Source organism: Xyrauchen texanus, chromosome 29, assembly GCF_025860055.1.
Source record: "Xyrauchen texanus isolate HMW12.3.18 chromosome 29, RBS_HiC_50CHRs, whole genome shotgun sequence".
Classification (NCBI taxonomy): domain Eukaryota; kingdom Metazoa; phylum Chordata; class Actinopteri; order Cypriniformes; family Catostomidae; genus Xyrauchen; species Xyrauchen texanus.
In genome coordinates, this window is record NC_068304.1 from 26,430,165 (window position 1) to 26,458,132 (window position 27,968).

The 27,968-nt window shown below is 37.8% G+C and overlaps 1 protein-coding gene across 1 annotated transcript in view; it reads left to right on the forward strand.

The window, feature by feature from the left end:
- The first annotated feature begins 1,368 nt into the window (after positions 1-1,368).
- The window catches only part of LOC127622893 (leucine zipper protein 2-like), a 167,255-nt gene continuing 140,655 nt past the window's right edge, over positions 1,369-27,968 (forward strand). The window contains exon 1 of the mRNA XM_052097029.1: positions 1,369-1,524. Coding sequence (XP_051952989.1) covers positions 1,463-1,524 — 62 coding nt within the window. The 5' untranslated portion in view covers positions 1,369-1,462. The remainder of the gene's footprint in view (positions 1,525-27,968) is intronic.

The following is a 27,968-nucleotide window of genomic DNA, read 5'->3' on the forward strand; positions in this document are numbered from 1 at the left end:
TATTCTTATTAAAGCTGAAGTGTGTTATTTCTGCATTGCTAGCGTCACAAAATGGAATTGCAAAAATAATTACTGTTTTCAAACAGTTTTCCCAAGAACTCCATTTGAGAGAAGCTTGATCATGGTGCCATGCATCTTCATGCAAGAACTTGAGTTGTTTAGTCCTTTTTTAAGTTTTAATTTGAGGCACCATTCACTGCCATTGTATTAAAAAGAAAAGTCATACAAGTTTGGAACAAGGGTGAGTAAATGATAACCAAATTTTCATCTTTGGGTGAACTATTCCTTTAGCACACTTCAGCTTTAAAGATGCACTTAGTAACTTTTGTCTTTGTGGCATCTAAGACGTACACTGATACCTAGTGGCTTGGATGCAATATCATTTAAAATCATTCGTTTTCAGTTTCACATGCCTTTGTAGAAATTAAGTATTCACAATCAGCCATAATTACATTAATCAATAAAGTGTCAAATAACAGGACGGTTACTGAAATTTAAGCGAGTAGTATTCAGCTGGTCATGTGATTCTAACATGGCTGCCCCCATGTGCGGACCCTCTCCATGTAGAATAATACAGCTTTTTTTAAGGTTACTGATATGACTGGACTCTTCATCTTAATGTGAGTGGTCATGATTTCCTACATATATTGCAAAAACACAATTCATGTCTTTTAGAAGTTAAACCTTTTTAATGAGGAATAAATGACTGAGTGCACCTTTAAAAATCAGTCATACAGGCGGATGAAGTCATCAGATAATGCAAAAGGTAAAGAGAAGCGACTGGATGACTATTACATTTATCATCATCGGTTTACCCTCGTAATCTCACAATATGAGACAGGGAGCTGGGAAATGTCTCATCAATTACTTTGATGGACAACACAGAAGTAAATGTCAAAGTAATGAACCCTGCCATAAAAGTGTAATATAATTTAGTCTTTGTGGAGGAGAAGCCCTCCTCAAGCTCATATTATCGCCATGCCTTGCCCTGTTTCAAGGCTGCTGGTAATAATGCAGACAGCTGGATCTATTATTGGACACACCAGCAGGTATTTATCTTGCTGTAGAACACAGAGGAGAAAGGTAGGGAGCCAATGGCTGTATTGATGCTGACATCACCTAACCGCCTCAAATAATTTTCCAGTCTTTCTTTGTGGAGTGGACCCCCCCCACACACACCCCCAGGAACTCGGTTTCTGTCCATTAATAAATCTGTCCGTCTCCCCGTTACCTGCTCTTTGAAGCTGGAGAGCCCCGCACTTTCACATAAACGCACTGCTCACAGTGTTGCATCTCTCTGCTGCGGTGTGTGTGCCTGTGTTAATGCGCGTGTGCACCATAGAGAGAGAGAGAGAGAGGTAGAGAGCAAGAGAGGAGAAGGAGAGGAAGGGAGAAGGGAAAGGGAGCAATCGAGAGAAAGAGGGGTAAAGAGACGGCGAGTACATGAGAGCAAGACAAAGCAATGAAATTCATCAGAACCATTTACATCCTGTTCCTCTTTCCTGCTTTTAGGTTCAACAGCAGGTAAGAGCAGATTTACAGCTCTGGCTTTATACATCAGTCACTTCAGTCTGTCTGTTGTGGACACAATAGCTGGTGATATTCATCTGTGTGGTTTTGGGCTACTGTTAAAGCTGTGCTCAGATATTTCTGCTTGTACCTCGCTTGCCATGTGAGAGGAGACCGATAGAGACACAGCACAGAAAGGCAGGTGAAAGAAGCAATACATCTCAACTTTTTCCTGGTTTCCTGCTCTCTGGGCTTGGCCAGCCCTGCAGACGAGACATAGACGTTCTCTTTCTGACATTGAGTGTGGCTCTTGGGGAGTCGGTCTGGAGAATGAGCAAGTTTTGTGTCAGTCAGGGCTGTGGGATGTCTGTGTATTGCATTGTCAGAATGCATTTGTGTCTCTGTGTGTGTGTTTACAAGCATGCATGTATTTGCATACAGAATAATGCAGCAAGGCGAAGAGTCCGAGACGAGCAAAAGAAAGGCTCAGGAGTCAGGGAGTTTTTTAAGGATTGATCATTAATTTAAAAACTGATGAAGTCATGGCTCTTCCTTTCTAAGCCCAGAGCCATATGCCTCTGGATGACAACACCATGGCACAAGGAAAGGTCAGAAATCACATGTAGCCAAGTATTGAGCATTGAATTTATCATCTTTTGTGTGTTCCCTTTTTTGTGGGGTAAATTCAAGTGTTGAAAAATCTGCCCTTTAGACTTTTCCAGGGAGTGGCCTTAGACAATACATTTCTCGTAATACAAACATTAAACACTTTGAAAAAAACTAAAATCTTTAAATGTTGATTGTGAATAATGAGCTAATAAACATATGCTCCCTGTATCCAAATATATTTTCTCACTTTACTGTATATTGTTAGTTAACTTACAGTTAATACAAAGTTTTTACTGTTTTTTAAAAATTATTTTAAATTACTTGGAATTTGGAATTCAATAATTTTTTGGGGAAAAAAAACTTTGTGTTTATTTTAAAGGGACAGTTCACCCCAAAATGAAAATTCTCCCATCATTTACTCACAATAATACCATCCAAGATATTTTTGACTTTCTCTCTTCTGCAGAACACAAATAAATATTTTTTGAAGAATATCTCAGCTCTGTTGGTCCATACAAAGTGAATGGTGACCAAAACTTTGAAAACTTCCCAAAAAGGACATAAAAGAGGATAAAAATAAATTAATATGACTCCAGTGGTTAAATCCATATCTTCTCAAGCACTATGTTAGGTGTGGGTTAGAAAAATGATTTTTTTTACTATCAATCTCAACCTTTGACCAGCCCTGACCAGTAGGTGGCTGAATGTGAAAGTGAAAGTCACTTACATACCTGAATGTGAAAGTGAAATTGTAGATTTACAGTTAAAAATGAACTCAATATTGATCTGTTTCTCAACCTCACCTATCATATTGCTTCAGAAGATATGGATTTAACCACTGGAGTTTTATAGATTACTTTAATTCTGGCTTTTGGACCTTAAAGTTCTGGTCACCATTCATTTGCATTGTGAGGACCAACAGAGACAAGAGCAGAGGTATTCTTTTAAAAATCTTTGTGTTTTGCAGAAGAAAGAAAATCATATGATTCTGGGATGGCATGAGGGCCAGTAAATTATGAGATAATTTAAATTTTTCGGTGAAGTATCCCTTTTTTATTTATGAGTTTGAGTGAGATGGAGTGTACTCCTGTTAACAAAGTTTATTAATAGCACTTAATCATTATACTCTCAAATCAAAAGACCAGCCTGAATAAAGTATAGGTAGTGTGGTCATCTCATAGCATGAAATTAAACTGTACTGCTTTTCACCAATTTATCACTTGCTTTTTCATTAATTTGAGACATTTATCAGTGCCGACCTCTGTGAGTAACATCTCCAGGTTCTCATTAGACCAATGTCAATGTTGAGCTACCTTTTCAAATTGTGAGATTCATTTTTCTACTCAAATGCAGATGCTGTTGAATTGAAAGCATACAGCCTCAATGAGCAATAAGTATGAAGAAGAATTTAAATCAAATGATACTTGAAAGGATGCTTTCTGTGATATTTATTGTACTGAGGAGTCTTTATGTATTACTCTTAATACATATGACCAGTGGTGGCCTGTGAATTTTAAGTCTAGGCCTTCAGTGCGATTCATGCCATTAAGAAAAAACAGTTTCACAACAAATAAGACACCGTATGGGCATCTCTCTCATACATTACTTTGCAGCCAACTAATAATGCCAATTGAGCTTTTTAAAACATGTCCACAAATGGAAGCCAGAAAAAAGGAGGTCTAATACTAAAGAAAAGATCTCTAATAATATTTGAGATTTAAATTTGGCTTGCAATAAATTTGCAATAAATCGTCAGGGTACATGGTTACTTTTCAAAACTTGATCCGACACTGAATGCTCAAGCAGCCCTAATTTACACTTAGAAAACTCCTGATGTTGCTATAACAATGCAAAAAGAACTTACTAATTTGCTTGAAGTGAAAATAAGCCCTACTTTCCTGTTTAATTAATCAATCACACTATCATACAGAACATCTCAGGTTTTTAAATCCATAAGGATCTCTTTCTCAACGGCAATAGCAGCAGTGATGACCGCCGACTCATCAGCAAGATCTCACACTCTTCACTTTCAAATTACATACATCACTTAAAGCATGATTACGTCACTCAAGGCCAGCTAGAAGGCCTGGACAGGGACATATCCTAAAGACCACACCCACCAAGAACAAATAAATCAATCTGATTGGCTGATGAATCTGACACTCTGACTTTAGGTGCATGAGATTTGTGAAACAGTTGTCACACTTTGCTTGTAAACATTGAGGAATAAATTCTGATTGGATAAACATTTTGCTTTTTGCTATACATTTGTAGAGGAAATAGGAGTGGAAAGCGATTGAAAATACATAGACAAAAAGGTCAATGAGAATGAAAGGATGAAAAAGATGATTTATTAGGTATGTTACGCCAACAGAGAATGCTTTGCTGGCCCTGAGAAACTGCATATGACAGTATTATACATCTATACGTCTCAGAGTAACTGTAATGAAATGCAGAAATTCTACAGATCATTTGCTTTCAGTTGTTTTGATGAGATTAAATTGATTGAACAGTGATTTGTGTTATTTTGTTTTTAAATATTGCAATTCTAAAGTACTTCTATTAATAGCCAACTAAAAGCACACACATTCAGTTTTATGAGTCAAAATATGTGTACCTGAAAAGGTTTCAAAATGGCTTTGAACAGTTTTCAGCCAGACGTTTTGCACAAGGTCACTTTCTCAAGCATTGAGATACAGTGTAGTGAAGCATAAAATCAGCAACCTACAACCAATCAAGTGCAGATGGAGACTTGTGTTGTAAAAAGCAGCACTTCCCTTAATTTCCCCTGATTTCCCTCAGGCTGAGCATCATGAATCCTGCTGTATGTTCAGTCATCACAAGTGTGTAAAACTACCTTGTGAGACTCCTCTAGTGTTGTGATTTTTGTTCAATACTGTACTATATTCTATATGTTTTGGTGTGCAGATCTGTAAAACATCATGTTCTGTTCTAATTATAGTCTAGCACAATATTCAGTCAATGGTGTGAGATGAAGTTGAGGCAACATTTCTTGGCCAGTTTTACCTTCTTGAAGTTCATTGAAAGCAATAGTTCATAAAACAATCAAGGGCCATATTTCAAGAACTGGAACAGTTTTCCAGTGCTTTCAGCATATTAACTTAGAGTAGAAGGGGCAGTGGCTTAGATAAAGTCAAAAAACACACATTTCCAAATTATGAATACAGAAACAATGATGATACATTTCAAAACCATGGAGGTAAAATTTGGACCTCCATTTGTTTTATATCCTCATTCCATTTTTCTGTTCAAAATGTTTTATTATGTGGCTCTCATTTGAATATGCAGGATCCCAACTCAGCAGTAAATAGCTCTTGTGCTGGCAGTAAAAATGCATTCTTGCAATCTACACCAATATTTCATTAATTCTGCTTACTGGTCTGCAAAGCACAACTGACAACTGTATTGAACTACACATGTATAAATCAGCAAGCCAGATTACAGTATTCAGCATTTTATGTAGAGAGATGATTACATTATGCTGCACAAGCATGATGTTTGGTGAAACCTACTCCAAACAGAATTGTATGGAGGATTTCATCAGAGCCCTATAAGTAGTACAAAATAGCTAGGTTAGGTGAGATATTGGCAATGTAAACTAATGGAATTCTTCCAAAGCCACATGTGAATGACATGCCTGTGCTGTTGTGTGATGAATTGGTCAGCCTATGGGTGATGAATGAATTTGGAAGCTTCTGGTATGTTGATGATGAGACATCATTTTAAAGGGTATTTGTGACCTTGCTACACAACCATAAAACATAGTAAATCTCTGGCGGTAAAAGAAAATGACAATTACTGCATGTATACATTTTAACACCTATAGGTTTACATAACCATTGCGGTGGGTGGGTGTGCATGCATGCTTACACCCCATATATCAGTGCTTTGGTAATCCATCACAGTAGGCTACATGTCAAAAAAATTGTATGCATTGATACACCATACACATTATGGATTTCTTGTACCTTGTCAAAATAACATCTGGCCTTCCTTAAAGGTATACTCAGTATTTTTCAAATATTTTAAACATAAAGACATTAATAGTTTTGGAAAAATATGATAAATAAATTTAGTTTTTAAAACACACTTACATGAGATGAATGTCATGTTTTGCATATATGAGGCTAGAGAGAGCAGGATCTAAATGCAGCAATCCTTTAATCCACAATTAAAAGAAGACGAGAATTCACAGAAGATGATGACGATGGTTACTGTGATGAGGGCAGTGCATCCTGGGAAATGTATTTAGGGGGAAACTAAAGACAAGACAAAAACTATTTCAAAATAAAAGTCCTTGGAACAATGGTGACTGTGACAAAGAAGGCCTAAATAACACTGTTTAATCCTACATGGAGTGGGTCTTGTCATGGCAGCAACATTTTAAGATCATATGACTAGAATACAAATTTTATCTCTGTGACTTCCCTGCTTTTTGAAACTTTTGCTCATGGAATAAATTAATCATGGCTGACTAAGAATAGTATACTTGTACAATAGCATTTGTAACCAGTGTTGTGTAAAGTCCTCAAGAAAGTAATCCACTAAAATGTACTAATTACTTTCTAAAACACTTCACAAAAAGTTACTTTTTTGCTCAATAATTTCAAAATAATGTATATGTTTCCTCCTTGTTTGTTGTTGCAAACAAGTCATATACTCTGCACCACATGCTTCTCCCTTATAATACCTTATTAGGGGCACACGCCCTTTAGCTGTCACAGATATGCAAAGAGACGTATATATGAAGAATTTATGTTTTAAATTCGACATGCAGTAAATAATGCTATTTTAGAAATGCGTAAAAGTAATGTACTTAAAAGTAATTAACTTAATTAAAAGTCAGAAATTTCTTTCTGTTTACTAGAATTTAAAATGTAATGTTTACATTACCTTTTGATTTAACATAATTAGATTAAAGCAACTAATTTATTTGTAATCAGATTACACCCAACACTGTTGGTAACCAAAATATATTGCTTTTGTGTGGCTTTATCCATGCTGAAATGCAGTAACACATTCTTCTGCTTAATTTGAATGATACATTTCAGAATGTGTCTGTAAAAAGTTTTGCATCAGCTTGGAAAAGTTGCTAAATGTGTCTTATCAAATCCTCTATATTGTGGGTCTGGGTTTTGGTTCCTCGGCCCAAGTGGCTTAGTTCACTGTTACAACTGTCAGTGCTTTTCAGTTCCGCTCGCATTCCTGCAGCATCTCCCTCAGGATCCAAGTCTCTCACTCTGATGATACAAACTTTGATGTAGGGAACCGTAGCAGCCTATTCTGCCAAACATTTGCCTCCAGTAGAGTAACTGAAATGTCAAAAAGAGCATTTTGCAAAGTTATAACATGCAAGACGAAAGGTGAGATCTCCCATTTTTAGTCTAGATCAAGAATGCAGTACGGGTCATTTATAAAACGTATAGTTCAGATTCTAAATTCTGATTGGATGGGTTGCATTCAAAGTTACTGTAATGACTATAAATGCACACCTGTTCACGCACATTCTATATAAATGCAGCAATTTTTACATTGCTTGCAAACCACAAACAGCTCACAGTTCGGCTGATGCATTATATTACTTGCTGAAAGAATTGCAGTAGCACTTTACAATAAGGTTCAATTTCTTAACATTAGTTAACAAAAATCTTTAATATCAATATCACTGAACAATATTTTTTACAGCATGTTAATATTGGTTAATGTAAATTCCAACAGTTACTAATACATTTCTAATTTTAACATATACAACGTTGTATATGTTAAAATTACGTAGCCTAATACAGTATAAACTAGCTGAGCAATTGTTTTGATCAATTAACATTAACCAAGTTTAAGAAATGCTATTTAAAAATATTGTTCTTTGTTAGTTCATTACAACTAATGCATTAACTAATGTTAAAAAATGGAGCCTTATTGTAAAGTGTTACCAGATTTGTTTATTCATATTATTATTAATGATAAATTGATTATTGTTTTTTTTTTTTATCACATTGCTGTTCATTCAGTTTTTTTAAAAAAAATAAGAAACTGATAAATATTTAAATCATTGTCCTAAATAAATTGTCCTCCCTGCCTCTTAGGGGGCGATATGCACGATGAATGCAAATCACCAAAAACAAAAGAAGTACTTAAATATTGAACTGTTTCTCACCCACCCCTATCATATTGCTTCAGAAGATATTGATTTAACCACCTGGAGACTTATGGACAGGGTTGGGAGGGTTATTTTTGAAATGCATTCCACTACAGATTACAGAATACATGCTGTAAAATGTCATTTGTAACATATTCCGTTAGATTACTTAAGGTAAGTAACGTATTCTAAATACTTTGGATTACTTCTTCAGCACTGGTAGATTTTTTCCACATGTTTTGACTATAAAAACTGTCAGTACAGTAAGACAAAATACACATGTTAAAAATACATTCTCCGAAAAATCTAAATATCTTCAGCAGTGTTGTTTCTAAAACAAGATAAATCAAATTGATCTTGTTTTAAGGAATTTTATTTAAGGAATATTTATTTAAGGATATTTTTACAGGAAAACAATACAAAAATTATTATCAAGAATGAGATTTTTATAATATCAAAGGTCTTACTAGAAAAAAATTAATTATGATCCAATGTGAATTTTCTTGCTACAAAAATATGATCGAGCCTGGTAACATGTGCATGTAAAATGCCTAAAAATATAATTTTAGCTTAGCATAAAGCTGACAATTTACACAAGGTTTATTTATATTTCTTCTGCTCCAAACTTACTTCAAACTTACTTGTCATAAGAAAGTGTTTCACCGCTGTTCAAATGCACTTTGGATCGCTTAATTTATATGTATAAATATGTATAAACATCGGACTAAATACTAAATGAAACAAATGACAATAAAATGCAAAGTAATTTCTTCAGTAATCAAAATACTTTTTGAATGTAACTGTATTCTAATTACAAAAACTGTAATTGAATACAGGTACTAATATTTTGTATTTTATATTAATAATCCCGTTACATGTATTTCTTTACTCCCCAACCCTGTTTATGGATTACTTTTATGCTGGGTTAGGTTTATATGTATTCTGAACCTTAAAAATGTTGTCACCCATTCACTTGCATTGTAAGGACCTACAGAGCTAAAAATTCTTCTTGAAATCATTGTTTGTGAGAAGAAAGAAAGTCATACACACCTGGGATGGCATGAGGGTGAGTAAATTATGGGAGAATTTTCATTTCTGGGTGAACTATACTTTTAATGCTGTAAAAAAATGTCTAAATTTATGATGACTAATGAATGTTATTTTGACTTTGTGCTTATTAACACCCCTTATCTATGGTAAAATCACTGGAATGCACAACCTCTCATGGCTTATTCCTTTAATAATTACTAAAGTGTATTGTTCTCCAGAAGAACGTGTCTTTGTTTTGGTCAAGTGAATCCTTGGAGGCAGCAGTGTCATGTTGGAAAAGGACTGGGAAGATAAACTCATTGCAGTGTGGATCGATGACACAGTGGCCGATGTCTTGGTCATATGTCTCATAGCTGTACTCTATGGGCTCGATCATTAACCATAAATCTCATGTATTAATGGGTCAAACATTCTCACTAATATCCTTGAGCTCTGACTACTGGTATGCGATAAAATATTCCATCCTTGCTTTGTGTGAATAATGACCTTGAATGATGCTTTATGGTAGTCATGGCAACCGTGATTGTTCTCTTGATAGGAATAGTTATTTTCTGCGAGTGCACTAGCAGAACTCGCTATGAACACACTGATGAGTGATGGTTATGTGCTTTTCTCTCTTTTTTTTGTTTGTTGGGACACATCTTTGTGCTTCATTCCCTTGGCAAACTTAGATGCTATAGTTTCTAATTTAGGTTAACCCAGTTGCATGCAATTGGAAGTTTTTTTTCTTAAAAAGATTGTGAGAATAAATATGATTAATTTCATTGTTTTTTCTAATTCAGCAACATTCTGGGGTTTAAACCCCTGAAATCTGATCACGTTCTCAAAATGTCTAGCTTGTCAATATCTCTTATATCTGACAGTCTCTCCCCGAATGTGTCACTAATTCTAAAGAATATGGAACTGCTGAGGACATATCTGCTTTTCAAGCTGTTCAGAGTTTTGGAGAGCATGTGCCAGGCTGGAGAATAGAACAGATTTTCTGGCAGATCCAGAGGTACCCATGCATGACTGTACCCAGAGTGCTTGGCATCGTGAGTAGTAAATGGAAAAGGTCCAACATTATTCTGTGCTTACCTGCGTGATGCATGGCAACCACCTTACACGCCTCTTTTTCTCGTTGAGTTGCATCTGTAATGGGCATTGGAGAAAGTGGTTTCTTTTAAAAACTGTGATTACGTTTGTGCTTTTATTCATTTATTATTTTTTTAAGAAATTCCTCTAAATTCATGTTTTACCAGGGTAAATTAGCTTGATTAGTTGTATTTTAATGTGTGGCATAAAAAAGCTTTGCATTTAAAATGTGACCATCCAACTGTTTTAGCTAGACATATATACTGTAAGCATTTATAAGGAATAACACATTTTAGCAATTAAAGCTTTCTAGGGTTAGATAACACATGTTCTTTATGCAGGCATGGGGTTTGAAGTGGATGCCTTAGATTAAATAAACTCATCAGAAAGAGAGATTCTAGAGAGATGTTCTGAATGCATGGACAATGTCTTAAGTGTCAGGATCTGCATACAGATAGGGGTTGAGTGGACGTTACTAGGGAGAGGCTGTGTTGTCCTGTGCTCTTGCCTTGACTGAAAGTGAAAATTTAAATTCGAGGGGCATACTGTAATCAGAGCACCATGGCAACCAAGCAGGCTGTCAAAGAGTCATAAAGTAAATGAACAATAAACAGAACAGAAAATTTCGTGACTATGGCGACATTTTTGCGAAACGATATTACGTTACATGTATTATTGGCAGTTCCAAGGTGACATGTCCACTGTGTGGTGGTAAAAGCAAGTACAAATATTTTCAAAACAGATGAGGTTTTTAAGGTTATTCTCTTTTAAACATACTTTCCTACCCTACACCTTAAACCTAAACCTAACCTTTAGTGTCATAAAAGCAAATGGGAGATGAAAAACACAATTGCTCAAGCAACCACTTCATTGTGGTGCTCCTATGACACTTGCGTGTTCTTCTGGACTCGTACCTCGGTCCTTTTGCGTTGCAAGGGCGCTATTGCACAACTTGGTTATGCTTAAATAAGATAAGAAATGTAATGTATCTTACAGTTATGTAATGTAAAAATTTAATGGATCCCCTTACTATGCACATGTGATAACCCAGCTTATTTTGTGTTTTGGGTGCTGCTCCTCCTGCATGGGATGCTGGTGGCTGCTCTAGGTTTTGCTGGTGAAAAGCCTGTCTATGCTGGTTCACCAGCTAGACCAGCACTAAACCAGCACTAGCCAGCATAAACTAGCCTAGACCAGCATGGGAACTGTATGCCGGTTAAGATGTTCCTTTTGTATTAAGGTTTGACACCAGTGGTCTTATTATTCAGACAGATGAGGGTTTACATCATAACCATGTGCACTAATGTTTTGGTTGGCTTCACAAGATGTGCTGTGCTGACAAATTAATGGATATGCAAAACCTCCAACCAGACACTTTAACAGAAATCATAAAGCCATGTAGGCTATAATAAACACTCTAATAGGATTTTAAGGGTCATATAAATAAATAAACAGTGGGAACTGCTTAAGAAAAGGAGAGAGAGAGAAGGGCTGCAGAGGATTGGTCAGACAAAGAGATTTGATGTATGCCTTTACCAGTGCTATAAGTTTGGAGCCCAATATGACCTGGACTTCCACTGAGGGAGACTGGCAGTGGGAGACTTTGATGGTCAGGCTGTTTAAATAGACAAACAGAGAGCTGTTTACACTGAGCATTTCCTTTAAGTTAATGCCCACGGGAAGTTAGTTGTGTAAAATAACACAAGGGTGTTCAGCATTTATGCTAACAAACAATGAAACATGTCTGGTTCTTGTCACCACAATAGTAAATTGAACTGTCAAAAACTCACAGCTCAAGATGGCACACAAACCTCAGCAGCCTCGCAACTTTGAATGAAAAGAATTTGTGAAACATTTTCTAGTTCCATCAAGGCCTCCATTTCCAACCAAAGCAGAGTGAGAGGGTGTTTATTTTGAAACCTGAATGCCTTTTCGCTTGTTTAAATGAATTTGGTTTGCCTAGCAAACATTTTCCTACAGTGATGACATTTGTAATTGTGAATTTGAGAAAAAGACACACTCAAGGGGAAGTGCTTCTTCATTCTTTGCTCTGTGCAAAAAAAGTTTGAAACAGCTGAGTAAACAGTGGTGTGCCCAGTGTTTAGAGTAACATTTAAATAAGAGGACCCTTAAGACAATATGTAAAACATCAACTAATATGCAGAGGTGGGTAGTAATGCGCTACATTTACTGTTACATTTACTTGAGTAACTTTTTGATAAATTTGTATTTGTATTTTTTTTTTAAAGTAGGTTTAAAAGTGTAAACTTTTTATTCTCATTCAAGTAAATTTCAAATTTTTTTTTTTACTTCTTTACAATGGGCGGTGTTCCTGTCGTTACATTACTGGCTTTAATTTGAGTTAATGTGTAATTTATTGAGAGATTAATACAATACATCATTTTGTTTGTCATTTTTAATAAATAATGTTAATATAAAGAGTAAACACATTTGATCAAATAAAGAGTACGTTTTAAAATGTATCTGTATGTATTGCCTCTCTATGTTACTATGTTATTTTAGTCAAGAAATTATTTGTCAAAAAGTGATTTAATACATTCAGCATGAAATAAAATATTGCAGGAGTGAAGGAAGCAGTAAACTCCCAGCTGGTACGTCTTCCCCTTTCTAAATTAGTGTGCTTTGTGGGTAAGAATGAGTGAACAAAAGTGGCTCACTCAGAATTCAGACACTCCTACAAAATGGTGGACACTCGAAATAGTGCACTTTATATTGGATAAGGGGGTGGTTTCAGACACAGTGAGTGTTCCACGACCGGGGTTTGTGCCCTACACACTAGGTTGCATCCTCTGCATTTAGAGAGCGGTGGTACTGCTTTATAGAATTAATGATATAAATTCTTTCGACACTGAAAACTATAACAACACTGAAATAAGAATCCACGCAGGACTATAAAAGCTTTGAAATAGAGAAAAGTAGTTATTAATAAAGCATGATCTTGCTTTGGTTTATATTTCAACATTATATATAAAGTCCTTGTGGGACATTTTTAACATTATAATTACTAGAAGTGTTTCCAAACCTCTCATCTTATTGACATGAGTTTCCCCATGTGACTCTACCCTCCCTAGCAACTGGGCCAATTTGGTTGCTTATGAGACCTGGCTGGAGTTACTGGAGTTACTTCCAACTCGTGACTCCAGGGGTGGTAGTCGCATTATGTCATTTGTGAAATTTATGAGTAACTCACTACTTTCTTACTATTACTCAAGTAAATATTTATGTTAATACATTTACTTCTACTTAAGTAATAATTTTTCTAAGTAATACTCTACCCACCTCTGCTAAAATGACATTAAAATGTGTTATCAATGACTTCATGCCTCATTCTATGAGTAGAATTCACACATTGTCATTTGTAATGTTTATTTGTGCATCGCTGGTGCTAATGCGCTAACACACTATATGTGCCAAATATACATTGTTATTGTAATTTATGATGACACTGATACTATTGCAAAGATAGGTGTACAAAAGTGTGTTAATAGGCAGAAAACAGACAAAAGAATAATAAAAGTGATTCTTTGGGCAGATGTGTGAATGGCTTTCGGCTGCAGATGACACATGATTGAAGCAGCATATCACACAACATAGTGAATAGTCACTTTAAAGCATTTGCGCATATTTGATTACTTTTGTAAACTAATTAAAAAAAATCGCATGACAGGTTCTTGGAAAATGTCTCTATGCGAACAATCATACAGATGTAGGTATGTTTGCATAAGCTCTCTAATAACTCAAAAACACTTTCTTTTTGGCCATATTTTGTTCTAAAATACATCACACACTTTCGTTCTTCGATTTCGTATGAAGGGTGCAGGGGCCTTTAGCTATGTGGGAAAAGAAGTCAGAGATTTTGCTAGCAGCATGCAGGGCAGGGGTTTTGTAGTGAATGCTATGATTGACAATTTACAAATTCTTCAAAAACTGAATGTTCATCTGATCATCTAAAATATACAGCTAAGCTTGGCCTTGGTTCATTCTGCAGCTCTTTTTAAATAAGGGAGTTATTAAAGATGGAATGAATGTGAAGTCAATTCATTCTTCCGGCCTCAGGTTTATACAGTTTTACATTTTTTATGCATTTGGCAGACACTTTTATCAAAAGCAACTTACAGTGCACTTTATTACAGGGACAATCCCCCTGAAGCAACCTGGAGTTAAGTGCCTTGCTCAAGGACACAATGGTGGTGGCTATGGGGCTCAAACCAGCAACCTTCTGATTAACAGTTATGTGCTTTAGCCCACTACTCCACCACCACTATAATATACCTTCTCAAGTCCCACCTTGTCATTTTTTCTTCAGTATTTCCAGTGAATTTTGGTGAAAAACCGAAACTGCATGGACAGCAAGTGGAAGACATACAGCAGTCAGTAGAATATATCTGGAAAGGATTGCACTTAGCTGTTTTTCCAAAATGCTCTCACGGCCACATTTAACTAGTGTTTCTGGGAAAAGTTAGTCTTTTATTAGCCATTCGAGAGAAATACAGCACCAGAGGCAATGAAGGTCACACAATATGAATTATCTGTCTGCCTCTAAAGCTTTAAACTCATGGATTTTTGAGTAAATGTTATGCTTAATATTTAAGTTCTTTGATTGCTAATGAACTGGCTACTGTATATGAATAATATTTATTTATAATCTACTAAATCATCTATATCTTCAGGCAGAAAATGATTTGTTTAAGAAAAAAAATGTACTACAATATATTGTTTTTCTAAAAAAACATTGAAGTTAAGCTCAATCGACAATATTTCTGTCATAATGTTTATTAAATAGTTAATGTTGACAAAAATTATGTTCGACTCAAACCTCCATTTATTTAAATGTGCTCTCAGTAATTTTTTTTAAGTATGTAGAAGTATGGCTTACACTGACACCAAGTGGTGTGAATGCTGCATCATTCAAAATCAATAGTTTTCAGCTACAGATGCCATTGTAGAAATTCACTATGTAAACCAGTTAATTTAATCCATGAATGAAAGTGTCCAATAACAGGACAGTTACTGATATTTAGCGAGTAGTATTTAGCTAGTCATGTGATGCTAACATGGCTGCCCCCATGAGGCACCCCTGCCCCATGTAGAATAAAAGAGGTTTTATAAGGTTACTGATATGACCAGTCTTCATCTCACACGAGTGGTCTTAATCTTATAAATATGTTTCAAAATAACAATCAATATCCTTAGCAGTAAAACATTTTAAATGAGTGCACCTTTAAAAAAAAAAAAATGGGTTACAGTACAATGAAAGAGAATGGTTTCAAAATTATAGCCACAAGATATTAACAATGTACATGTTAACATGATTTTCTGTGTAATATCCAATTTTACAATTTTGTTGCCATGGTGACATCTTACACCTTAAACCCTAAAGTAAAAATTATAATTTAAGCATCTTTACAGTTCAAATATTACCAGGATTTAACAGAATAATTAATGCCTGTGCTTTTATAAAATGATAAGCTTCACGTTTCTTTTTCTTCCAAAAATTGCCTGTGGTGCAGTATGTAACAATTTTCATGTAATATAAAAAAAAAAAAATTGCCAATGTTTGGCGGGAGAAGACTTGACGAGCCGCTTTTGGTTTACAGTGCAAGCTACTCTACTCAGAGTGGTGGTCGTGCCTGCAGCTCCCGTGGAATCTGTTCCGGACCAAAGCGGAGCTGAAGACGAGCCAAAAGGTACTGAGCCGGACGAGGAGGGAGGGAATGCGCAGTCTGGGCCCACAGCTAGCGCACAACAGCACCGACTCGCCAAGTTACCGCTTTCCTGCATTAAGGCCCTGATGAAAGCTGATCCGGATGTGAGTTTGGCGAGTCAGGAGTCCGTGTTCATAATAGCCAAAGCCACGGAGCTTTTTGTAGAAATAATTGCAAAGGATGCTCTTGTTTATGCACAACAAGGAAAGAGAAAAACCCTAAAACGAAAAGACTTGGACAATGTTATTGAAGCAATAGATGAATTTGCGTTTTTGGAAGGTACACTGGATTCAACAGACAAGCTCAAATAAAGACTGTCAGCAAGTTCTGAAGGTCCATAACTTCCTCATCAGTCTGCTTGTGGAAAACAACAAACAGACAAACATGTTGGTTTCATTGTGATGTTAGTCTGTTTGGAAGTTGTGTGGTTGTTATAGTTGCAAAGTGCCAATTGTATTTTTTTATATTATAAGATTCATATAACTGTGCAATGTTTAAATAAACATTGCTCTTGTATACTTTCAAAACCTAGTGCAACGGCTAAGCAGTCTCTGGGCAGGACTGGTTGAAATTCCTTGTGTTGGCATGTTCCTGTGGTCCAGAATGGCTAAATATGGATCCTGTCTTGATGTTTGTGCTTTAAACATCAGCCTCTTGGCAGTTTTAAAGGCTGATTCTGCCTTGCTGTTGCTCTGTGAAAAGCACGGTGATGAAGTCATGTGTCAAATTCCCAGTGGTGACTGAATTTCTGAAATTCCTGGGATGTGAACTGCAAGCTATTATCTGAAAGGACAATGTCTGGGATGTCCTGTTGGCCAAAATGTGTCTTCGGCTTCTTGATCACAGTAGCTGATTTGGTGTCTGGCAGAAAGTCTATTTCCCAGAAGATAGAGTAGTAATCTACTGTAATAATGTAATCCTTATTGTCAAAGGTAAACAGAATGGTTCCTACCTTGGCTCGTGGCCTGTTCGGCATTTCGTGTGGATGCAGTGTTTCCTTCTGTTGATTACACTCCACTGACAGGCAGGTGTCACATTTTTGCACATATGACTTGATTTGGTCATCCATTCCCTGCCAGTAGACAGACTCTCTGTCCTTCCTAAGGCATCCTTCCACACCTAAATGAGAGGGTTATCTTGATAACACATCTGGGTTATCTTTCCTTAGCTCATCAGGGATAACAGCCAGTTCACCCCTAAAGATGATTCCATAGTTGTAACTCAGCTCTTCTTGAAACAAGTAATAATGTCTAATCTCATTTGGTGTGTCAGCCCTGTTTTTTGGCCATTCCTGTTGAATGGTTTTGACCAGTGTCTGTAATGCTTTATTTTCTTTTGTTGCAGCACGGATCCTGCAGAGTCTGTCCTCTGAAATTGGTAGATGCTGTGCCATGTTAACTGTTTCTATTTCAGCTTCCACAGATCCTGTAGGTGAACTCTCAGTTAAGTAGGCTCTGCTCAATGTGTCTGCTTACAGCATGTCTTGGCCTGGAACGTAGACAACATCTTCATCATAGTTTTGAATTCGCAACATTCTTTGAAGTCTTTTAGGAGCACCCAACAGTGGCTTACTTTGTGCTGTTACTCTCCATCTGTATATGTTGTGGTGAAAACTAGAGCTAATAATTATTTTTCTATTCGGGCATAACCACATTCCATTTGTGTTAATGCTCTACTTGCGAATGCTACTGGCATACCTCCCTGCATGAGTGCTGCACCGCGACCTGTGTCAGAGGCATTACACTGGATTGTAAGGCCCTCATCTGGGTTTTAGTGTTTAAGCACAGGCACATTTGTGATGATTTCTTTAATTTTGCATAATGCCTCTTCATGCTTTGCAGTCCAACTCCACTCTCTTTGTGGGCCAATCGTCTCAGAACCTCACAATAGTCTGAGAGGTCTGCACAAAACTTTGAGAGGTTATTCACCATCCCTAACAGTCTCTGAACACCTTTGACATGTGTTGGTTTAGGCATGTGTGTTATAGCTCAATCCTTGTCTGGTTCTATCTTCAGGCCATCTGATGTCAGCTGGTGTCCGATGTAGGAGACTTCTTTCAGTCACAGTTTGAATTTGAAAATGATCAATTCAATGCCTTTCTCTCTGCATCGGTTTAGACATGCTTTCAACTTTTCATCGTGGTCTTGCTCTACTGTTTCTGGGGTATCCCCTTGTCCTGTAATAAGCACATCATCAGCTATGATGTATATTCCTGGCAGCCCCTCTAATGTGAGTGTGAGCTTTCTTTGAAAGATCTCCGGGGCTGGACTTATGCCCATCAGCATCCTGAGCCATATATACCTTCCAAAAGGAGTAGAGAATATGGTGAGATTGCTGGACAACTCCTCCAGCTTGACATGCCAAAACCCAATTTTCAGGGGTTTCATCATGGCTACAGGGACCCTTCTTATTTAGAGTTGTGCAGGTTTTACTATGCTGTCAATATCAATTTTGTATTTTCCCTCCTGGCAGCCATCACCAGTGATTATGTCAGCATACTCTATCTTTATTTGTTGCATTGACTGCTGGCTGCCAGTAGGTTCTTCAGAGGTGACTATGCTGTCTATTGCCAAAACGATCTCATAATGTGCTTTGATTAGTTTCATGGCTTCGCTCACTCTCTTACGTAACATTGGAACAATACAGTTCTTCTCCACCTCCTGGAATTTCAGTCTGTACAATTTCTGGTTTCTTGGATTTCTCAGTTTCAGTTTGCAATTTGCAAGTGGTCTCACTTTCTTTTGGTTGTACATTAATAGCACAGTCTCTGTATCTTCTAGTTTTGTTTCTGGACTCAGCAGATTCATAGTAATTATGTGACGAGGAGGACGGTGTGACCGGGCAGTGATGATGCATGGCATGCGCTGAATCAGCTAATCAGGTGAAGAGCGAGATAAAGATGAGCCGGGGGTGCCAGTTCGAGAAAGAGATGCACGTGGCCGTGCTTCATGTGTGTCTGTGTTCATTTATTTTGTTTTAAGCTCATTTATATAATTAAACCTTTTATGTTGACTGCTTAGCTGGTTCCCGCCTCCTCCTTGCCTGTCCTTTATCTGTTACAGTGGTGCCGAAACACGGGAGGGAGGAGGGATGCACTGTTGGGGGGGGTTGTTGGCTGGCACTCAGCGCAGTTGATCAGCTGGAAAGTGAGGTAAATGTGAGCCAGAGGCTCCAGTTCAAGACAGAGAGAGAGACACACGCACATGGTCTCGCAGCATGTGTGTCTGTGTTAGTTTATTTCTTATGTTGTATTAAGTTCAATTTTATCATTAAACATTTTATGTTGACTGTTCAGCCAGTTCCCACATCCTTCTTGCCCATCCTTTATCTGTTACAAATTACATTACAGCTAGCCCTGCGGTCAATCCGAAACTTCTCCTAAAAGCATGGCTGCAAAAAAAAAAAGTATTTTCTTTGTCAGTCTCTTTTTTGTTTACAGTCTGCGACTCAACTGCACTGACGGTGAGAATGTCCTCATTTTCATCACAGTGGTGCTCTGCAACACTATACAGATTTATTTTTTCTCTGGTCTGACCGAGATTTACATTCAGTTGTGAAGTGGTTTTCCTTTCTACACTTTTTTCATTTCTTTCCAAAAGCTGGGCATTTTGTTTTATTCCTTTCGTGCACTTTCCCACAGAATTTGCATGCAATTGCATTGCTGTTTGGATGTTGACCTTAACGTGCTGCTTGTCTCACTGTGTGCGCCTCTTCCCACAATGGCTTTACTGTTCTCCCTTGACAGTTCTGCTTCTTTGCATATTTGTATGCACATCTCTAATGTCAGATTTTTCTCACTAAGTAATCTCTCTCTCAGTCCTGTGTGATTAATTCCACAAACAATCCTGTCCCTTATGAGTGTGTTTTTAATATCACCAAAGTTGCTTGTTTTTGCGAGTTTTCTCAACTCCATTATGTAATTATCGATCAATTGTTCAACTCCCAGTTTTCTATTGTAAAAAATCAAAAACGTTCAACAGATTTATTTATAAAGGGATTACATTGCTCATAGAATTTTTCAATAATGCCTCTTTATCTTTCTTGTCTCTGGGGCTGTGTCACCCATCTTAGTTTCAAGGAGTTCCTGGCCGCTCTCGTCTATGAGGTAGTTTTAACATTTTGACTATTATATTTTCCTCTGGTTCTGACATGGTAAGGTCCAAGTAGAGATCAAACTGGTCTCTCCAGGATTTCCAGGACTTGGAAAGGTTGTCGGAGTTCATGTAAAATGACGGTGGGGGATTCAGTCCATCCATAGTGATGCAGACTTGATGCAGTCACAAGCCTCCGGTGAATATCTCGACAAACTAGTTCTGAACTGAAACTACGGTAATCTAGAACTGCACCGCTGCCACAATGTTTTATTCTGCCTCTTCTAATCAATAAAAACAGATATTTACGATTATAAAGTGAATGTTTAAGTAAACACTGGAGTCATGCTCTCACATTGTCTGGGACAGTTTATTTTCCGATGCACTCTTAAAAACTGGCACCTGCTGCGATAGCATACACAATAGTTCCTATTGTCACAAGAGTAAAGGGTGGGGGTGGAGTGGGGGTTTGGGTTCCTGGGTCTGTAAATGTTAAAACCTCTTATCTTGGGGTGTAAATCAGATGTTTCATCACGATACAATCTTATAACGATTCTCTTGGCCTGCGATCTGAATTCAAAGCCTTCAGCGATACAATTTCAATTTGATTCTATTCAGGGCCCTGTGATCAATATTCCAATATTATGTGTATATTTTACACAATCAATTATTTTTTTTTGTCCTCAAATGCAACTAATATATCATTTTAATATTTTATTGAGCTCTCTGAAATGTGCAAATTTAGTATCCACATTAGGACATCCACAACAAAATAAGGCACCAGATGTTGAAAAAAATTATACAGATAATAATATAAAAAATAACGTCACACAAGTTATCATCAAACATTTGATTACAGCTTATTTTTCAGTTTAATCCCAAGTACTTACATACCCATGACTTGTTTCCAACTATCTGTGCTATCCGCAGTTTTCTTGGCAACAACTTCCACAATTGTAATGAAAAATTATGTTACAGTTAACTGGGATAAATGTTAGTCAGTGTGTTGATGTGTAAACTCTTATAACTGTAGCGAATCAGCTCTATGAAATATTAATAATCAATCATAACTTGTTATAATCGATTATGAATATTTGGATCAGTTAATTGGGTTAACTTGATGTAGCTACATTAACATTACAACCAAATACTCGGTTCATCCTGTGAACACTCAATATTGGTTATTAATTAATTAATTAATAGAAATGTACATTTCCGGGGCATGGGAAATGTCTTTCTTACTAAGTATTAAGAGCAAGTAGTCAAAATCTATGATTAGTGACTTTAGATATGAGCTTGAGACACAGACAACTTTATGTGTGACATGAACAAGACTTTATTAACTAGACTAAACATTTAAACTACTCTAACATACATATACATACATGCATACAGTTTACCAAGGGAAAGAGGGCTGAAACAGAATACAGGAGGCAAGAAGTTATAGCATTGTTTGAAGTTCAGCAGATCAACAGCCTGAGCAAACCATCATATTATTTCTGATACACCCTTTTTAGAAAGGGGTAAGGATACTTAATGTATCAAATAATGAGACTAAGTTTGATACTTGCATGTCCCATTTGAATTAAACTGTCCTGATGCAATTTGTTGAGGCTCCAGTTGATCTTTGATGATGTTGTCTTGATGAGAGAGAACCAGTGGGAGTCAGAGGATCTTTGGTGAATGGAAAGACAAGGCCGTAGCCTGGCGCATGCTTGGGAGTCCTTGGGGGCCTTCTAGTTCAGCATCATCTTCATTAGGACTTCTCAGGAAGGACCAAGAGAGTAAGAGAGCACAAGGCTCAGAGGACCAGGAAGCAAGAGGGCCATGAAGCAAGAGGGCCAGGAAGCAAGAGGGCAAGAAGCAAGAGAGAGAACCAAGAGAGAGAGGAGCAATTTATAACCTTAGAAAACATGTCCCACCTCTCATTGGCTCGACCAATAAGAAGGGTGGAAGTTCCAGGCGGGAATTTGGTTTATTGCCCTTTGTTCTCAGGTTGCTCATTGCATGTGCACCCTGGAGGGGTGGTAGCTGATGAAGAAACTAGAAAATATTCTTGTAATACTAATATGTTGTTGTTATCGACATATCATGTACACAGTCATTTCAATCTTCAAAATACCAAGTTATAGAGACCAAACATGACACACATATGATTTCGGTTAACCATAGTATGCAAAGTCTGAAACATTAACCCATTAGAGTTTGCAAGAAAACATAGACCAAACAACATTTAAGGAAATCGTGAGATGGCACATTAGATACATGTCAATACATTTATCCCATGGATAGAATATATAGGATTAAAAGGGTTCATTTCTCCTTCTCAGTAAGAAAGCACGAGGCTCAGCACTCTCTGAACATTCCTTTGGAGGTCGTAAAAGTCTACTTTATTTGGGCATGAGAGAGTTCCTTTGTCCTGTCAAGGCTCATTTGCATCCTTTATGACTCGGGGTCAGGACTTTGGTTTGAATAACTCAAAAGATGGTAATACCTAGCAGAACACCATTCTAAGGTAATCTTATATTTATATTCAGCTAGGACAAGTTGTAAGGTTTAATTTGATACCAAGGAACGTGTATTTAGTACACTTAGAAAGGGGATATACACTCATATATGCATATATGAGAAGCATATATGAGGCTATTAAATATACGGCCTCCGAGTTTTACTACACAACTAAACAGTCTTACTAGTTTGATCTAACATCAGACAAATACACAGGGATTAAAACATATTTCATAAGACATACATTTCTAAGTTTAAAACTGAAAAACACACACACACAGTTTTATGTTCAAGATCTCACATGGTAAAACATGCGGTGTGAGGCGAGTCGTATGGGAAAGGGGGGGCTTAGCAGGCACGAGGATTTCCTGTCAATAGTTAATTGTCTCTTTGTCAATAGCGCATTGTGCTGTAGAGACTAGTCGGCGCTATTGCAGTAATTGGGGGAGTTTTAACAGTGGGTTCTTTATTGTTCGGGACCGGCTGAGTTAATGATTATCCTTCACTGATTCCTCCAGACACTACATAACTGATGCTGGGCAGCAGATGATTTCTCTTTCCCCCGTAAGTGCTGTTCAGAATGTCGGCATTGTCAAGATATTTCACATGATGGTTGAACTGCTCCATGGTACTTTTAAATAGCAAATTATCATGTAAAATTTAAATGGTCGCATGCACAACGATATTGATGGAAGCCCAAATTAATTGCACATGTCTGCTCATATGCGTTTGTCACGAGAGCTTGCATTTAAAGGAGTGAATAGCATAGCACAATTTGGCTTCACAAACCCTGTGCACATCCTTGTCCCACATGAAAAGCATATTTAGCACTCATAAAGGGAAATTGATGTTCTAAGGGTGCTTCATCACTGGAAATACATACAGACATGGCTGACATGAGAGTATTAAAATAAAGGTACATCTAAAAAATATTTGATCGATAACATTGGATCATGGTTATTGGATCGATGCATCGATTCAGATTAATGAATAATTACACCCCTACTCTTATCTAGACCAATAGCTGAATGTTAATGTGAATCAAAAGTTGCGCTGTCTCCAAAAACCTACAATGTTACAGATAAAATACATTAGCATAATGTATTCCCTGACTTGTCCTTTTTGATCCTGAGCTTTAATAATGCCTGATTATAAAATCACATAGCCCTGGAGGACCCTGTGGATCTTCCTGTCTTCATTTTATGTTGAACGTTATTCGCACTGTAGAAGAAAAGGAAAGTAACCTTGACTCCCCCTCGAGAGAAAAATGGCTGGCTGTCAGTCAAACTTGAATCTCCCAGCAGCTTTGTGACCTAAGGTGAGCCGGGACAAGTCCAGAGGGGGATGTGCGCTTGTGTGATTTTGTATATGTGTGTTTTTACGTATGTGCATGTATTGTTGTTAGGAGATCTAAAGAGGATTAGAGTTCAAAAGTGTCTGGTCATTTGTTAGTTTTATTCAGCCATCAGTCATGTCATCAGGGATGATCAGGGTCTAGAGAATGGAGGAGCTTTTTCCCAGTATTGAGGGTGACACTGAACAACATTGCAATGTGATGACAAGAGCCGTTGCAAAGATGCCACACATTTTGCTTGAAAAGGAATAAGTGGACATGCTCATATGATCCTCTGAATTATTTAAGACAAAGTCTTTAGCCTCCTTTTTAAATGATGTCCTCTAACATCCAAGCCAAGAGGATTGAAAGCAATAGCTGATTGAGAAGACAAACTGTGAAGTCTCTCCCCCGACAAAGGTATATGGACTTCAATTTATTAGAGGTTTCTTCCAATCAGCTGTGTGTGGATGCTTCCCAAAGCTCACAGTGTGAATTCAATTGAAACAAATTATGTCTCTAAAATATAATCATTTTGAATCTACCTTTTAGGCTAACTAATGTACGTTAAATCTCCACTTGCTTTAGTCTGTATCAAACGGAGAGTTAAACAATGTGCGATTTTGGAATATTCACACACTGAGCTATTTTCAGGAGACAGCAGAAATGTTTGTTGCGTTTTACAGCTCTGGATCCCTCTCTTAGGAGAGGCCTTGCATTATGTGGTGTAATGGCTCAGCTCTGATGCCTCTATTTATGTTACCAATTTTTAGTGGAGCAGCATGAATAATTTAGCGGGGGAAAAGATTGTAGAATCAACAAACTATATCCGGTTGTTTGTGTCAAGGCGCCATCTCACCATGAAACCTTCTTATAAATGACGATTGCATCTTTCTCCACCTCCTCTTGCCTTTTGTCTTGTCTCTCTTCCTTAATAGCCTGTAATTTGTCCCCTATGGAACTGAAAAGAAAGAACAGAGATACGCAACTCACTTGTGATTATGCAGATTAAAAAGTAAAAGGAAAGACTTGATTAGGCATGTACAAAAAAAAGTTCTTGAATAATACATGTTACAAATCTATGTCTCTGATCATGAAAAGAGAATGGCCAGGGCCCGGAGGGAGACTGTATTTGTGTATTGAATAATGGCGGCGCCCATAACTGGATAAGCTAAACTGTTGTCTTGCCTTGGAAACAGAATAAATGGAGTCTTGCATTATGAGCTTTAGTGTTCAGATCAAAGGTTAGCCTAACTGTGTATGTGTGTAGATCATATACATTGTGTTGTATGGAGAAGACATACTTTACCATGGCAATACAGTAGAATGAGGTACCAAGACATTTCTCCTTTCATGATGGGTCAAAAAGAAATGTGAAAAGAAAATTGATTTTGATATATTCAAAATATATTTAGCTATTCAGTAGATTTCATCTATTGAATAGCACCGACTGTAGTGCCCTTATATGACTGTCTGTTGTTCCCAGGCTTATGTTAAACCCAATGCCTCAACCTTTAAATCTGCCTCTTTTCCCTGCCTTATTTCATTTCCAAAATGTCATATTTGCTCCTTTTGCTCTCTACCTACATAAATCTGAATCCCTTATCAGGATACCCGCTACACCACGGACAACTTGCAGAATGGATCCCGTTATTTTTATCGAATCTTTCTCACCATTCTGTATCTGCCTCCATCTCCTCTGACAGGATAGCTACTTGCATTAGTGCTGTATCTAGCTGCTTTGATGCAGAGTTTTGCCCTGACACCTCTCTCTGATAAGCAGCATTCACCCCCCACGCCTGCGTTAGTGAAGAGGGAGTATTTTGCCACGATAACTCTGAAGCAAAAACTGATAAAATACCCAGCCAATAATGCTGCAGCGGCACATTATATTTTTGGTCTGGTATTTAATTTCTCTGAGTTTGTTTTCCCATCCCTGTTTTCGAGATGGACTCGCAAGATCTATTTCCTCCACACCCGGCTGTGCTCTGCAGAGCAACTGCCTTTGTTTATCCTCTGTAAATAAAATGCTGGATTGAGCTACAAAATTGAGCAGAGCAGCAAATCTAAGCAGTTGTTTATTGGAAAGAATGTGCCTGCACGGTGTGAGAGCAGCTCTCAGCTTGTGTTAAGTGTTAGAATGTGAACTGGTATGTTAAATCAGGTCCCTCATTTGGTTTGAAACTTTCCTGAAAAATGATGTTTTTGCAGATCTACTCAATAGGAGCTTTGCTCTAAGAGTGGCTCTTTGATGGAATCTTATTGGTAGTGTCCTTATGTACCAGAAACTGCTTTTTGTATTTTGTATTGAATTTTAACAATGAATTACAACAGTGCTGTTGTTAATGGAAAAGCACTGATGTGTGTACGGCTTTGGCAAAGTTTTTAACACTGGGACTGCCAGTGCGACAGAGTGCAGTCAGGGTTCCAACAGCCATGGGAAAAGTCTTAGTTGTGTACATAACCGTGGTTACCTGAGGGGAACGAAATGCTGCATATGAGCACTATGGAAAACCGTCCGAGTGTCACATGGTCTGAAGACCTTATAAAATCACTGCAATTTATTGGCTGATGGTGCTTAAGCGACGCCCCCTACAAACGTCATGGGTTCCATAAAGGTACTCACTTTCACACCATCAAGTCAGATTTTCTGCAAAAGGCTCGAGCCTATGCAGATGCTAGAGAGTATGGCCTGCTACGCAGCGTCTTGTTCCACTCTAAGAACCAAGGTTACCTACGTAACCGAGACATTCCCTTTCGTGTTACTGGAGCTGCGAATGATCGCTATGAGAACTAAATACATTCACGCCATGTGAACAGTAGCTGCCAACTGTCTAAGCTAATGTGGCAAGCATACAGCAGCAGACAAGCAAACTAAAGCATCTAAATAAAAGGAATTAGGAATTTACTCCTGTTCCAACAGAGAAAACCTGGGAAGCAGGAGTCAAACCCTCATTCAGATAATAAAATCTAACAAATGTATGCAGAGATGACCACCCTGCCACCATGCAAATGTCCTCCAAGGATGCACCTCTAGCCAAAGTCCATGAGGATGCCATGCTCCTTGTAGAATGGGCTTGAATACCTGAAGGCAAAGGTAAACTGCACAATTCATAAGCACTCGAAAATGCATCAATAAGCCAATGAGACAGCATTTGCTTGGACACCAAAACACCTCTGTTGCGGCCATCAAATCATAAAAACAACTGTTCTGACTTACGCCACTGGATAGTATGGTCCACATAAACTCGCAGCGCTGGAACTGGGCAAACGATATGTAATCTTTGATGCTCTTCTGAGCATGGGGTAGAAGAGATGCCTGAAAATGAATGGTCTGTGAGCGAAACGACATATAAATAACCTTGGACAAATAGCCCAAACAAGGTCTTAACACAACCCTTGAACATTCCATATTTGTTCCACAATCTGAGGATGTGATTTCCATTCTCTGGGTAACAGACCCTGTCTGGAAAGGAGATCTACCCCTGTCTGTCGTTAACTCTTAGTGGCGACTCACTTGTCCTTTCTATGGTAACAGAGCCTGGTAGCACCCACGCGTCACTCTGAAAGGATGAAGTAGATGCGTCAGTGGTTGAAGTCCCTTTGTGGAATTCATCCAGCACTGAAAAAGGCCAGCAAACACAGGGGAATGACAGCGGACGCTGCGATCATGAGTTCCAAAAGCCTGTGAAATGTTGGAGAACACGTCTGAACATCACTAGATACTGGTGTTATGACAGAATGCGAACTGGAGACAGGCGTGCCTGCATCGCCCGTGAGTCTAGCTCCATACCTGGTAGCACAGTCTGTTGCCTTGGCAACAGGACACTCTTGTCTAGGTCCATTCACAGCCCTAGATTGCTCAATTGGCTGAGAATGGCATCTTAGTGTTGGGCAGCCAGACTCTCTGT